The sequence below is a fragment of the Chaetodon auriga genome, chromosome 19 (genome assembly GCF_051107435.1).
Source record: "Chaetodon auriga isolate fChaAug3 chromosome 19, fChaAug3.hap1, whole genome shotgun sequence".
Classification (NCBI taxonomy): domain Eukaryota; kingdom Metazoa; phylum Chordata; class Actinopteri; order Chaetodontiformes; family Chaetodontidae; genus Chaetodon; species Chaetodon auriga.
In genome coordinates, this window is record NC_135092.1 from 20,122,638 (window position 1) to 20,137,653 (window position 15,016).

At 49.2% G+C, this 15,016-nt stretch overlaps 1 protein-coding gene across 12 annotated transcripts in view; it reads left to right on the forward strand.

Moving 5' to 3' along the window:
• The window catches only part of mast4 (microtubule associated serine/threonine kinase family member 4), an 88,866-nt gene extending 74,455 nt beyond the window's left edge, over positions 1–14,411 (forward strand). For 11 of the 12 annotated variants that reach the window (XM_076757483.1, XM_076757484.1, XM_076757486.1 and 8 more), the window contains 13 exons: positions 71–203; positions 427–592; positions 2,518–2,619; positions 3,246–3,368; positions 4,018–4,127; positions 4,737–4,858; positions 5,282–5,496; positions 5,860–6,060; positions 6,517–6,743; positions 6,975–7,097; positions 7,482–7,618; positions 8,167–8,351; positions 8,445–14,411. In XM_076757483.1, the coding sequence (XP_076613598.1) occupies positions 71–203; positions 427–592; positions 2,518–2,619; positions 3,246–3,368; positions 4,018–4,127; positions 4,737–4,858; positions 5,282–5,496; positions 5,860–6,060; positions 6,517–6,743; positions 6,975–7,097; positions 7,482–7,618; positions 8,167–8,351; positions 8,445–12,115 (5,515 nt within the window). In that variant the 3' untranslated portion in view covers positions 12,116–14,411. The remainder of the gene's footprint in view (positions 1–70; positions 204–426; positions 593–2,517; positions 2,620–3,245; positions 3,369–4,017; positions 4,128–4,736; positions 4,859–5,281; positions 5,497–5,859; positions 6,061–6,516; positions 6,744–6,974; positions 7,098–7,481; positions 7,619–8,166; positions 8,352–8,444) is intronic. The other variant, XM_076757489.1, reaches the window with a different exon arrangement.
• Positions 14,412–15,016: the final 605 nt, after the last annotated feature.

A 15,016-nucleotide genomic window follows, 5' to 3' on the forward strand; every position in this document is an offset into this window, starting at 1 on the left:
ACAGTTTCTTGTAATTTCTCCCTCCTCTTCCTCTTGTCCTCCTTCCCCCACATCCTCCTCCTCCTCACAGTTTGCTGGTCACATCGATGGGACACATCAAGCTGACAGATTTCGGTTTGTCCAAAGTTGGTCTGATGAACATGACCACCAACCTGTACGAGGGGCATATCGAGAAAGATGCCAGGGAGTTCTCCGACAAGCAGGTAAGTCTTTATTAGCAACATACTGGCTCTTTATTAGTCGTTACGAAGCACTTATTGATCCCTAATTCTGGACGTTAGGCTTATTAAAGGTTAGGTAATTAAAATCGTAGTTCGTGTGAGGCTTTACTAAGCGCTTCATAATGACTAATAAAGATTCTGCTATTAGCGTACATGCTAATATGCAACTATTTAATTTATTATTCGTTATTCCTGCCCTGTGCAGGTGTGCGGGACCCCGGAGTATATCGCACCAGAGGTGATCCTGAGACAGGGCTATGGGAAGCCGGTGGACTGGTGGGCTATGGGCATCATCCTCTACGAGTTCCTGGTGGGCTGCGTGCCTTTTTTTGGAGACACACCAGAGGAGCTGTTTGGACAGGTCATCAGCGGTCAGTGGCGCCTCCGTTCCTTCTCAGATGAGCATTTGAAACAGAGATTTTGTGATATTTTTGCCTCACAGCTGAACCTTACCGACGGAGGTGTGATCCTCAGCCAAATGCTATCAGCTAGCCTTCGATGCTAACGTGCTAATTTAAGCTAATAAATAGAGTTTTTCCTCAAGCATCACCTGTATTTTAACTACAGTGCATTGCATTTCTCTGAGGAATCAATTTTTTTAACCCAATGACTGCTTTATGTTTTGTGTATTTATTTATTTATTTATGCCAGTTTATCAAATCCAAAACTTGACTGCACACATTTCCTGCTGCTTCAGGTGATTTAAGCGATGTCTCGCAGCATCTGGCGCGTAGATTCTGTCGAGCACATCAGGAGAAATTCCCAAACCTCGCCCTGATATGATGAATTAAACATTTTAAATAGTGACCACATGGAATTAGTTGATGTGCATATTTCTGAATTTATTGAACGCTGAGATTTCCCAGAGGGCCTGCAGCAAAACAGATGGCAGCGAGTGGATTCTGCGTGACTTCAGACCACAACTGAGGTTTTGATATTAAGATGATGTTACTTTGTTGTCTCGTGGTGACAGCAGCACAGAGGAAATCTTCATCTTCACAAACAAGAGTTTTTATGGCGTCGACCGCGTGGCTCAGATGAGTGGTGCCGGTTGCAGTTGTTGGATAACAGCCTCTGTCCGTGGCGTGGAAATGAATGGCGTGCCAGGACTGATTTGGTTTGCTCTCAATCAAACTGTACCAAGCCTCTGAGAGTGACTGTTAATTAAAGGGGCCTGAACACACTGAATGCATGCCACCGTGGCCTCAGGCCGCACATACATATTCATAGCTCCCCTCCCAAATTTGATTAAAAAGGGGGACAAAGTGTGCAGACAATCAGCAGGGCGCAGACCGGCTTTCCTCCCCTTTGCATCGCTTATCCACGAGGCCGTTCACTAGAAGCTGGAGCACATGTAAATTGTCTTGTTCGACATTGTGCTTAAACCTTAGGACCGGCTTTGCTTTATCTGACTTTGCTGGTGAAGCTACTCAGAGACGAGCGTCACAAATATCTGCCTGACTGGGTCACAATTATGGCCGAAATACATGAGGCATGGCACCGCTGCAGCCGGCCCGCCGCAGAGCGCTCAGCCCTGTTTTCACGCGGCTTGTTACAGTCTGTTTAAGAATAATTCAGATACATACCTCATTGTTCCGGCGGCAGTGCGACGCAGCAGAGCAACCCTGTGGGTGTTTTAACATTGCACATTAAAATAAATCAAATCAATGTGTATCCACGAACCTGTAGTTAAAACAACCCAGTTAATTAATTCAGTCCCAGTTAATATAGCCACCGCTTCCAAACCCTGCTCAACTGAACGCATTATCACTTGGCAAAACTCAGTATGCACACAGTGAAGCACGTGCGACAAGACAGAGTCTGTGCAGCAGGTAAAGACGCTGCTTACTGTGTTCGAAGATGCGAAAACTGTATCTTAGCTTATATATGGTAACTTTCAGCATGTACACATTAGTAAAGCAAAACGTTTAGAATTAAATAAATACATCCACCTTTTTCCTACACAGCGCATTTTGATATTGACATTTTCCAGCTCTAGCTAGCTAACAAGTCCAGGCGGCTTGTAGCAGTGATGCTAACAATGCTAACAAAGACTGCACAGAGTTAGCTCTGCAGGTAGTGAGTTGACCTTTGTGTGGCGTAAACCACAAACAGGCAGCATGGGTTAAAGTGCAGACGCCGTTCCTGCTGTTATCTGATGTAAAATGTACAGTATATAATATAATAAACATAAGCATGTTCAGCATGAAAACCTGATGTTTCCCTTCTCCAAACCACAGCTTACTCATGTAAAATCAGTGTTTCTGATTCAAACTGATGCCTTGTGCGTTTCCAGACGAGATCAACTGGCCCGAGGGAGAGGACGCGCCGCCTCTTGACGCTCAGGAGCTCATCACCTTGCTGCTCAGGCAGAATCCTCTGGAGAGGATGGGCGCAGGTAAAAACACAGAGTGCGTAAGGGACACTGTGGCACGGCCGGTAACTCGGTTAGGGCGCCACCGTAAATCCTCACGTGGCCGTTCGTGCCACCTCAGCAGCTCTCATTATTCCAAGTCACCGGGGAAGAAATTGAGGTCATCCGGCAGCCGAGCAGTTTATCCTGTGGCCTCCTCACCTTTTCCCTTTGATCAATTGCAATTATTTCCTCGCCTGGCGGTGAGTCTAGTTCCATGCATGATCGGGCTGCGTGCGGGTCTGTGGACCGTTAAAAGTGGCCCTGACCCTGGACAAAGGCCTTTTAATCAGAGAGGACGCCGGTTCAGTCCGGGGACAGCTCGACGTCCCCGTTCATCTAGATTTCCTCCTGCCAGGCTGCCGTTCACAAAGGCTCCTGCTCTTCCGCCAAAGGTCACAGGCAGGAAATGCGCTGCATAATTTATGGTCACGATCGGTTTGGCCTGCAGCCACGAGGGAAAAGAAAACAAAGCGTAAGCGTTTGTTCTCCTGCTCCGTCCGACTGAGCCGCTCACCGTGAACGCCCAGTGTTTGTGTGTGTTTCCTTCACATTTGTCAGGTTTTCTCCAAACGACACCAGTTATTCATTTGCGTTTACTCCACCTGCAGGTGGAGCTGCTGAAGTGAAGCAGCATCAGTTTTTCCACAACCTGGACTGGAACAGCCTGCTGAGGCAGAAGGCCGAGTTCATCCCTCAGCTGGAGTCCGAAGATGACACCAGTTACTTCGACAGTGAGTTATAATGGAAATATGCTCGAAAACACAACATGGCCAAGTGCAAAAAACACCCTGTGCAGACTCCACATCGCACGTCACCAGTGATCCCAGTTAAAACAGACAGAAAGGGTTTAGCTATGAAGCCGACTTAGTCATGGTAGAAACACAAATATCAAGGAAAAATCAGCAAAACCTGAGCAACTTCACAAAATGTGGCTGCCACAACGCTTCTGAAACGCAGCCGCGTGGAGGACGGAACAAAAACACGCTGCAAAGGGTTCGTTAACTACGACTCACAAGCTGCATTTCAGCAAGAATCGTCCAATCGCAGAGCTCTGAACTCTGTCACATGCACCGCTGAAGGCGAGAGGAAGCTAAAGTTTATGATGTTCAGAAAAGTGAAAACACAATCTGCAGATTAAATCAGTTCACTCTTAAATTCTGGGTGGATTTTATATTCTGTTCATTTTGAATTTGCTAGTTCTCTGATCTAACTTGCAGAGGCTCATGGGTATTGTAGTGTTTAGACCCGTCGTGCCTGAATAACAGGAAAAGCATGATTCCACACAAATGACCATAAACCGTTTGTAGTCATTTCTAATAACCTGTAATAAACGAATGCAGCGATAAATCATCTAAAGTCGAAACCTCTCGTCATTCCCAGCTCGCTCGGAGAGGTACCACCACCTGGAGACGGAGGAAGACGACACGAACGACGAAGACTTCAACGTGGAGCTGCGGCAGTTCTCCTCGTGTTCTCACAGATTCTCTAAGGTTTGTCCTTCCTGCCTCAGACCAACACGCGTGCGTCATCACCACCGCCGACGATGTTACTGATGTAAATGATGCCCTCGTCTGTCCTGCTCCTTTTCTCATGGGAAAGAAAACATGAGCGGTGGTATTTCATATGGAAATACGTGCCCCCCCCACCCCCCACCCCCCGCTCTACCCTTACTCCTGCAGCATTAAACGTAGATTTCGGCTTTGCATATATTTTCCGCTCGCAAATCAGATCTGTTTTTTCTTCTTTTTTGGTAACATGGAACACAACACACAATACAGTCATACAAGCTGGGCGTCATTGTTGTGCTGCATTGCAGTATGCTCCCCTCTCACATCAAAACAAAGCATTACAGCGTCTCAGAAAGCAGCGGGGCGTCTCAGGCGAAGTGTCGTCTGCGCTGCACCTCCAACTCCAGGCCTGTAAGACACGAAGAAGTCTGCGTTAGCACAGACGGCACTGTGCCTGCTCGCCTCTTAACTGTGAAGGCTCAAAACTCGGCCGTGTAGATGTCATTTCTGATGCGTCTGCATCTGGAGCGTTATGTAGCATCTCTAGCCCACATGTGCCGAAGTGACTCATTGTCTCTGTGTGGTCGTCAGGTTTACAGCAGCCTGGATTTGTCCCGTGGGCACCTGGAGGAGAAGGGCGAGACGGAGGGGAAGAAGAGTGAGAGCCCGCTGACCGTCGACTCTCTCAGCTGGACGCCAGACTTTGCTGAGCTGTACGTTTGCCTCCATCTTTGGATCCGTGCGCATAAACACAGTGCAGCCTGCGGCACAGATTGAATGTGCACAGAAATGTCTTTATACTGCAGATTCAGTGCAGGAAGTAGTATGTTAATGTAGAAAAAAGTCCTCTGTCCTGAGGTATTATCAGCAGGATGAACAGTTTGAAGCCATAATCAATAATCGCTGGTAAAAGCTGGATGTATCTTGCAACAGTAAAACATTTCTGCAGCAAAAACGACCAAAGCAATTCAAAGGAGAGCAGACCAAATGCTGAGGCGTCCTCCTTCCACAAATACCTGCTGATTTATGAACCTTTTACAGCTGACTTCTATGTTAAGGCGCTCGGAGGCTCACACACGCAGTAAATTCACCCGGCTGCTACAGGAAGCGTGAACCCGCTCTCTCCTTTTCTGCAGGCCGTCGCTGTCGCACTCGACAGACACCGACAGCGCCAATCAGGGCCCTCGACCCAACCTCTTACCAAAGTTCGCCATCTCAGCCGAGAGCGAAGGAGACGAGACCTCGGGCCTCGGCGACCCCAGCAAGACCTCCTTCTCCATCGGGGAGCTCCCGCGGGATGAGCCGGACGCCACCACTCCGGGCAGCACCCACAGCGGAGCCACGCTCTCCGGTACGAAGTGCAACTGATTTTACATGCACGTCTATTTGGAGTGCCTGGACTGCCTTCTGGTGTTTGTAGAACATGCTAATTAGTGCACTAGAAGCATTGGTAGGAGGATTTTCTTAGGTTTAGACAGAGCTATGCTAGCTGTTGCCCCCTGTTTCCTGGTTTTGTGCTAAGCTAACATATTTAGCAGACATACATGACAGTAGCATCAATCATCTCATCAGATAAGTGTATTTCCCAACATGTCAATCTTCAAATGTCGAAATTCAAACATGCTTCAATCAGGATGCTTCTCTGTTAGCATCCACTGCTAACTGACGCTGTAGTTGAGGGCCTCACTCCATCCTCGTCATGTGTATTAAACAGGAAGTTTCTCAGAACATCTGGACCAGCTGACACCCAGAGGCGAAGGGATGGAGAGCCCCGACAGCACCAGTCACACCTCCGCAGAGCAGGCGGCTCAGAGCAACTCTCTGCGGCCTGAGAGCGCTGCAGAGAAGACCGGAGCTGTGGCCAAAGTCCCAAAGTCGGTCTCCACCGGCGCCCTGTCCCTCATGATCCCCGGGGGTAAGTGGAAGAACACATGCAGAAAGATATGCACACCTGCACTCTGAAAACTATGATCTCAGCCAGTTTGCAGCGTTTCAGAGCAATAACGTGTCGAGAATTACAATAAGAGCAACGGACTTTGAACAAATAATGTGAAAGAGATGAAAGCGCACCGTCGATCTGTGCGAAATCGGCCCAGCATGACACCCGCTGTGAGTTCCATTTTACGGAGTGGCTGCAGGCAAGTAGCCAAGTACAAGCCGCTAACAAGTAAAGTAAGCAGGCCGGGCAGGAGCAAGAGGTCTTCACAGCTGGCAGAGAGAAAATCCCATTAGTTTCACCCTCAGCAGGAGCGGGATGAACCAGACCCGTGAGCTTTACAGCAGCGCCTCGCTGCCGGCTCGACGGCGCTCAGAGTCTGATTGATTAAATAAAAGGCTCTGCTCAGGTGGTGATTACCTCTTCTTCTCCCAGATATCTTCGGGGTGTCTCCGCTGGCCAGCCCCCTGTCTCCTTACTCGCTCTCCTCGGATCCTTCCTCGCGAGACTCCTCTCCGAGCCGAGACTCCTCCCTCTGCACCGCCAACCCGCGGCAGCCCGTCGTCATCCACAGCTCGGGGAAGAAGTTTGGCTTCACGCTGAGGGCGATCCGGGTGTACGCCTGCGACGGGGACGTCTACACCGTCTACCACATGGTCTGGGTAAGGGTAGAGAATTAGGTGTGTTTTCATCAGCTATTCACCTGTCAGGTCATGTGACTCATGTTTACAGCTCTGGATTTGTTTGTAATCAGTCAGTGTGAACGCAAACTGGACCAGAGCTGAACTGAAAGTGGAGCAAAGTACAGGAGTGAAAGCAGCCTCAACCCTCTGTGAAGAAGCACAGATGATGATGATGATGATGATGATGACTGTGTGTTGTGTGTTCCTCAGAACGTCGAAGACGGAGGGCCGGCACACAAAGCAGGACTCAGAGCTGGAGACCTCATCACTCACGTGAACGGAGAGGCGGTTCACGGTCTGGTCCACACTGAAGTGGTGGAGCTCCTGCTCAAAGTAAACCACCCTTCAAACTGCAGCTGTTCACTCTGTAATGACTTTCATTCACAGCTCGGCCTGATGCTGATGCTCCTCTCGGAGTTTGGAAAGCGTAGTCTTCCAAGTTAGATTTAAATTGACTGAACTGCTGAACTTAAATTAACTTATCAGCTAATCAGACTTCGTGAGGGGAAATCTGCTGAGTGGACGTTTCCATTTCAAGCACTGCAATCCTGCATTTACAAGAGCTGGACTGTGTAAAAACACTCATTGAATACATACTTATACTTGCTATACTACCATGACGTAATTGCTCAGTACACCGTAAACAATGTCAGCACTGATCTAACCCAGACCGCAACTGCAAATGTAGTAAAAATCCCTCTAAATTGAACTTTTCAGAGTGGGAGCAAAGTGGCCATCTCCACAACGCCCTTTGAAAATACTTCGATAAAAACTGGACCAGCGAGGAGGAACAGCTACCGGAGCAAGATGGTCCGATGTGCCAAAAAGCCCAAGAAGGAGAGGACGCCAGAAAGGTACGAATCCTCCTCTGGACTTTTATTTTATTCACTCTGGATGGACGGCATGGAGCTTTACTGAACAGTAACGAGGAAAGAAGCTGTGAAATGCAGATGTGCTTTATTGGCGTAAAGCTGAGCGCTGTGCAGAGGTGAGTGATCTGATTTCAGGTGTTTCCTCTCGGCCTCTAGGGGGCAGAATGATGACACTGAGGGAACACTGACTGTGTGAGTGATTAGCCTGCAGGATAAATTTTAAAAGACGTGTTTACAATGAGAAAAGCAAATAATAAAATAAATATGCAAAGACAAAAGAGCATCTTATGACAAATAAAATCTCAGACCTTTGAAATAAAGTCAGTGTTGATGTTGGTTTTAATGAATCCACCCTTTTATGTCCCAACCTTTAATTTTTCAAAGGCTACATTTGTAGCAGTTTTTGCTAAAACTGCTACATGCGATAAAATGAATAATATATTGATTGATTTGAATGGTTAAAGATCATTTTATACTCACAGTCGTACTGTCTAATGTCCGGACTGATGTCTTTTTTCTCTCTTTTCCAGGCGACGCTCCCTTTTCAGGCGTTTTGCCATGCAGCCGTCTCCTCTCCTGCACACCAGCCGCAGTTTCTCCTCTCTGAACCACTCCCTGTCCTCTGGTGAGAGTCTCCCCGGCTCCCCTACCCACAGTCTCTCCCCTCGCTCCCCGACCGCCGCCTTCCGCCCCACACCAGATTTCACCCAGTCAGGTGGAGACTTCAGCTCCTTTTGACAGCTTGATTCAGGCTTTTGACTGTTTATTTCCATTGCTCACATCTGTTTTTTGTCCTTTTAACTTCCAGGTGGAAACTCCTCCCAGAGCAGCTCTCCCAGCTCCAGCGCTCCGAACTCCCCCGCTGGCTCGGGCCACATTCGGCCCAGCACCCTCCACGGCCTCGGCCCCAAACTGCCGGGTCAGAGGCTCCGTCAGGGGCGCCGCAAGTCTGCAGGAAGCATTCCGCTTTCTCCTCTGGCTCGCACACCTTCACCGACCCCCCAGCCGACATCTCCTCAGCGCTCACCCTCTCCCCTTCTTAGTGGACATTCTGTTGCCATCTCAAAGACGACGCAGGCCTTCCCGGCTAAGATCCATTCCCCGCCCACGATTGTGCGACATATCGTGCGGCCCAAGAGTGCTGAGCCGCCTCGCTCGCCCCTCCTAAAACGTGTCCAGTCCGAGGAGAAGCTGTCCCCCTCTTACACAGGAGACAAGAAGCACCTGTGTCCCAGAAAACACAGCCTGGAGGTGACCCAGGAGGAGGTGCAGGACGAGGAGCTGAGGCCTGGGGAGCGGGAATACACCGTCCTGCAGAGTGTGGAAGAAACAGCCTGCGAGCCGCCGGCAATCACCCGCATACGACCGGTTGAGCAGGGCTGCTTAAAGCGTCCCGTCAGCCGCAAGATGGGCCGGCAGGAGTCTGTGGAGGAGCTGGACAAGGAGAAGCTGAAGTCCAAGGTGGTTGTGAAGAGGCAGGACTGGTCAGAGAGGAGGGAGTCTCTGCAGAAGCAAGATGCCCTGCGTGAGCCTGACTCTTCCTCCCTGTGTGCCGATGACAGGGATGAGGGTTTTCTGGGCAGAGCCCAAAACAAAAGCAGCCCAGACTCTGGCCCTCTGGAGGCCAAAGCTGCCAGCACAACCCTTAAAGACGTGCTGTACAAGAAACTCAACACGCGCGTCTCTGAGGGCATCGCCGAAACATCAGGCGGCAGCGGCGAAAGCGACGGAGGACTCAGGTCGGCTCTCTGCTCCATTCACCCAGAGTGGCAGCACTCCAGACAGAGTAAAGACAACATGAAGCCAGACAGGCTGGACTTCAAAGCCCCCAACATCGAGTTCACCAGGAAGAGGCTGTCGTTCGAGGAGCGAGAGGACTGCATGTGTCGGTGCTCCTCCGGCATCCATGAGAACCTGCACTTTGGCTCCACCAGGTCCAAGAGCCTCCAGCTGGACACGGCCATGTCTCACGACCACATGAAGGCCGGCCTGGGGAGCGTCCACTCCAGCCCTGAAGGTCTGGCCCCCAAGCTGTTCTCCGGCAGAGGAGAGAGCGCCGTGGAGAAGCTCCAGCTCATCTCCTCTGCAGAGTCTTCACTCCGAAAGACGTCGTCTGAATATAAACTGGAAGGGCGCCACGTCTCCTCTCTCAGACCTCTGGAGGGCACTCTGGATATAGGTCTGCTCTCAGGACCCAGAGTCTCCAAAACAGAAACCTGTTTATCTAAGATGGCGGAGAACACAAGCGACACTGTTTCTGTGAGTTCTCCAATTTGGCTCCAGACCCCTGTGGAGAGGCAGATTACCATCCCCCAACTGAAAACCACAGACAAGCTGAAGAGCCCCCTGACATGCTCTCCAAGCCCTGAAGCTGTTTCTTCTCTAAACAGCATAGTCGCCTCCAAAGAGCACTCAAACAATGCAGCCACAGAGGTGAAAATCAGCGCAAGTGCTGAGAAAACACAGGACAGACACGGCGAATCGTTAAAGGCTCAGAGCAGCAAAGTGGAGCCGTCGACCTTTGCTGTTAAACAAGAGAGCAGGACGGGTCTGAAGGCCGGTTCGCCGCTGGCTCACGAGCACAGAGGCCCCCGACACAGCTCCCACTTCTCCTCCTGCGGAAAAACACCCTCCATACGGGAAGTCAGCAATGAAGATCAGGAGGATGAAGCGGAGCAGCAGGAAGTCACACCTCACGCTGCATCGCAGAACGCCGACAGCTCCAGGACAGTAGTCTCTTTGAGTCCACCGAAGCTGGAGGTGGACATAAAAACTGCAGAGACTCCAGCTGCAGCTGCCAGGGAGGCGTTACCTGTGTCGCTGAAGCAGAGTATAAACTGCGGTTTGGACACAGGTCAGCGTCAGAGCTGTGAGACCAAAGCAGCTCCTGCACAGAACTCAAACACGACCTCCGTTTCTAAGGTACAGAACAGCTCCTCGTCTGCACGCGCTCCGGAGAACGTGCTTTCAAAACAACAGCCGGCGAACATCTGCTCCGCGAGTACAAAACCACAGCTTTCTGTCACATTAGCATCTGCTTCTGCACATGTAGAGAAAACATGCAGCGTAAAACCCGAAGGTCAGGACTGGGAAAGGTCTGTCAGTAAGGACGGCGTGCAGTCGAACAGATCAGCTGTGAAGGTGGTCGGTGATCCAGGAGGCTCTAAGAAGGAAGCGAGCACATGCGTCACAGCTGCAAAAGTGGAGCCGAAGAGGGAAGCTTCTGCAGCTGATACAGTCACCTCGTTGAATAACGTTACAGAGGGTACAGTGGGTGTAAATAAAAAGGATAAAACTGTGTCTCCTCGTGCAATAGAGAGTCGCAGCATAGTGCTGCAGAAAAAAGAGGATCCAGTATCGCCAAAGATTAAGAATGTGAACGACTCAGAGCAGCTATCAAAAAACAATCCAGCCGAAAAAGCACAGCACAGATCATCTGATTCAGAGTCCAGCGCCTCTAAAAGAGAAGCTCCTGCAATCAGTGTGAATGAAAGCCAGAGATGTTCAACAGCTGGAAACGCCGCGAGCCCCAAAACTAAATCCAGACCTGACTCCCAACCTGTAGCACCCCCTGCTGTGAAGACCGAGGAGGAGGCAAAGCCCGCAGAGGTGAAGTCTCCTCCTGTGCCACCTCTCAAACACAGTCCAAATTCAAAACAGAGAGATCTGTCTAAAGAACCTTCAAACCCTCAAACAACCCACGAGCGCAAAGAGGCCTCGCCGCCGTCCGCTGGAGCTGACGCACAGCGAGAGGAGCTGGCGAAGCCGACGCGTTCTCCCGCTCTGACTGAGGCGAAGCAAAGAGAAACCCAACCCAAAAGCTCTGTAGCAACCGCAGCTCATATAGAGAAAGAAAGCACTGACCCGAAGCCAAAATCTGTCCCTCCTAAAACTGCCCCTCCAGCGTCAGCCATAAAGACTCCTGTAGCTCCGCCGCCGCTCGCTAAGCAAAGTGTGGACGCCAAACACAAAGAGCCCTCACCCAAACACCAAACCCCGGTCGTTAAAAACCACCACGACCCAAAACCAAAACACGTCCCTTCACCTCTTGCTGCACCTCAACATCAGCCGCCATCGCAGGTTCCCCCGCAGGCCGAACTGCCGAAACCTGCAGCGAAAAAGGAAATGCACCCAACCGGCGGCGGCGGTGTCTCGGCCAGGAACTCCAGCTGTGCGCCCCAGGAGGCCGTGGGCAAGGTATCCAAGGAAAGCCCCAAGTCTGAAACGCTCAAAGCGGACAGCCACAAGGGCCCGGACGCCAGAAGCACCCCCCCTGACAAACAGGCGCCCGGCAGCAAGAAGGAGCAGACCGAGAGGAAGAAGAAAGAAACCGTCCAGGAGGCCACGTCTGCGCAGAAACCCGCCAAACGAGACGCGTCCCGAGCCGCTAGCTCTGCGCTCAAAGACGGCTCAGACAAAGACGCAGGCAGGTGCAGGCAGCAGAAGGAGTCGCCGCGTAGCTCCGGAAACAAAAAGTGAAGCGTGGAGAGGAAACAGCAGCTCCGGAGAGTCCAGATGTTTTAACACGTTAGAAAATGGCTCGTGCAAACATCTTCATGCCTTCTTTTTTTTTTTTTTTTTGTTTTTGTTTGAGGACCGGGCAAGCTGTTACATGCCGACAGAGAGGTGTGTGTGTGTGTGTGTGTGCGTGTGTGTGCGAGTGTGTGCGTTAAATACGATGACATGTACGCAGGCCTGAATGTAGGCGGTCACGTGCTGATCATTTAGCGTTTCACTTCGGCGAATGTTCGTTTCTGTTTGTCGCAGAACGCTTTCGTGCAATCGGTGCGTCAGGAGCGAAGGAGCCTTACAGGGGCGGCGGTGCGCCGTAGAGTCAGTGCCATAAAAGACTTTGAATTGCACTCTTAGCTGTAGACTCGGAGGACCTGATGTCTTTTAATGCAGTAGACCACACAACAGCTGATTGTTTCATCAGATTCTTTCCGCGCGGGGTTTCGGCGATGCGCCGCGTCCTTCGCTTCCCGCCTGAAACTTCGTGGGAATCACGTCTCGGTTCTAGAAGTGGTGAATGAGTGAAGGGGCCTTAGTGGTTAAAGGAAATAAAACTTGCTGTTCTTAGCAAGGTGTGGTGTTTATTCACATTCCTCTGACATCTGTACATATATTTTTGATTTTTATGCAATAGGGTGTAAATAGGACAACACTGTAAAACAGGGACACGTGGGCTTACATGATTGTCGTTTGTATTATATGTATAGATTTTGCAGTGTCATTTTGTTTGTATGCTCGGTGTCAGAGTATCTCCTCGTAACTCCGTGGTCTGCAGTGATGTATCTCGTCTAAAGGCGTCCTCTTCTTCGTGACCTTTCACGACCTTGAGCTTGAAGAGAGCGCGGCGGAGAGGAAAAGGCGCGAGTGGGTAAAAAAAAAAAAAAATGTAGCATTAAATAACAAAACTGTGACGGCCGTCAGCGTTTCCCAAGAATGTCTTTGTCGTCGGTGGCGTGTTTGCTGGCTGACTGCAGTTTAAAGGGCGACGCCTGTGTAAAATATCACGTTTGATTAACGAGCAGCTCTGCGTGTGTTTGATAATAGAGGCTTTCTGAAGGCATCATCTCCGCGCCTGCCAGAGCGGCGCGAGGTCAGGTCAGGCGGAGGCCGCAGAGCGAGGCTTTCAGACGGGTTTCCGTGTCAGGCTTCAGTCTCAGTGTTGTTCGAGTCACGTGTGAGTGTTTGGATCTCAAAGGACTCTTCACGAAGAGCAGCAAAGCTTCGCCTGGGTGAAGACTTCACGCGAGGAATCCTGATTATTTGCATAGCGTAGCTCGCGTCCACAACATTTGATGTTAATGTGCAAATACTTGGTACTACACATATAGGCTGGCATATACCTGCATTCACTTTCTGCAATTTACTCACACACAAACACGTGTTTCTCTACTGTAGATGCCTTTAAATTGCAAACCCTAAAGGACAACCAGAGAGTAGCCTAGGACACTAAGTATGTAATGCAGTATCTGCTCTGTCGTGCTGGCAATGTCGAAACAATAACCTTGTCTACTGCGTATACTCTATGTCGACAAGTAAAAGACTTCATTTAACACAGATTATAGCTTATCTGAACAGCAAACTGTGTCCAGGAGTGAAACACGAGGCCGACTGCAGAGGTTTTAATGTTAAAAGAATCTGATGTTTACTCGCATTAGATATTGTAAATGTGTCGCTAATGTATTGTGAGAGAACAAATGCACCTTAATGTTTGCCAGTATTCAGTCCAAAGGGCGAGAAGAAGAGTCACATTGGAGCTGAAGGTCCCCCAGATTAAACCAATCACTGAATTTTATGTCTTTTTCCCCTCACTCTGTCTTTCCTGTGACGTTTGGATCCTCAAAGCACATTCGGCGTTTGTTTACAGAGCATCATGGATGTATATTTTGTACATTGTTGATTTGCCAAATCTATGTTCTGTGTCACAGATAATGTCGTTTCTAGTAGTGTGAGACTCGCTCCTTGCCACAAGGACGTTTAATAAGAGCATCTGTTTGTGCAGTAACCGATGTCTTTTCATACGTCAGGTTCCTCTTCGTCTGCTTGTCTTTTCAGTTTCCTTTTTTTCTTCCTCTGTGCAAAACTAGTATTAATATGAACTTGCTTACGATGGTTTGTCTTTTAGAATATGTGCAATAAAAGTGTTTTGAGTTTTGTATTTTGCCCAAGGAAAGCTCTATGGATGTCATAGATGTTGTATATTAAAACAGATATTTATACTTCTAATGTTGCGTAATACTGAAAATAAAATGGAATTATAAATTAATCTTTTCACTCCTCTTTTGGTTTGGTTTGATTTGGTTTGCATAGAGTGAGTAATTTCTCAGTAATAATGCAGAAACCCTTTAAAATCCACTTAAAATAATTCATTTTGATGCTAATTCTTTGCAAAATCAGAGCCTAAAGTCTTCACTTTGTACACTTCTGGTTAGTTTCTGGTGTAACCAACATTCACAACCATCCACCAGAAAGCAAATAATCTGACATATGTGTCAGAAATACAGCAGTAAATCTGTCACATAAATCCCTATTTAGCCTCTAAAATACACAGTTCTTTTATTCTGACATGACACCTGTAAAATAAAGCATCTCCAAAAACTTCATAACAATCCCAAAGGAGGGTCCAGAGATGCAAACACCTCCTTTCAGTCTATCTGGAGTGATGCACAAGGAGGTGTATAGCGAACCCTGATGTGCAGCGTCCCACCAACAGGGGGCAGTATCCCTCCATCAGAGCGCTGGTGGGCTCACCTGTCAATGTTATAGATCGCCTGTTGTGTAACATCCGTTCAGCAGAGATGCAGCGGACTAATGTCGGGCTGGAAATCCTCTGTAGATATGAATGAATCTGCTAAAAGCTGCATATTTAAA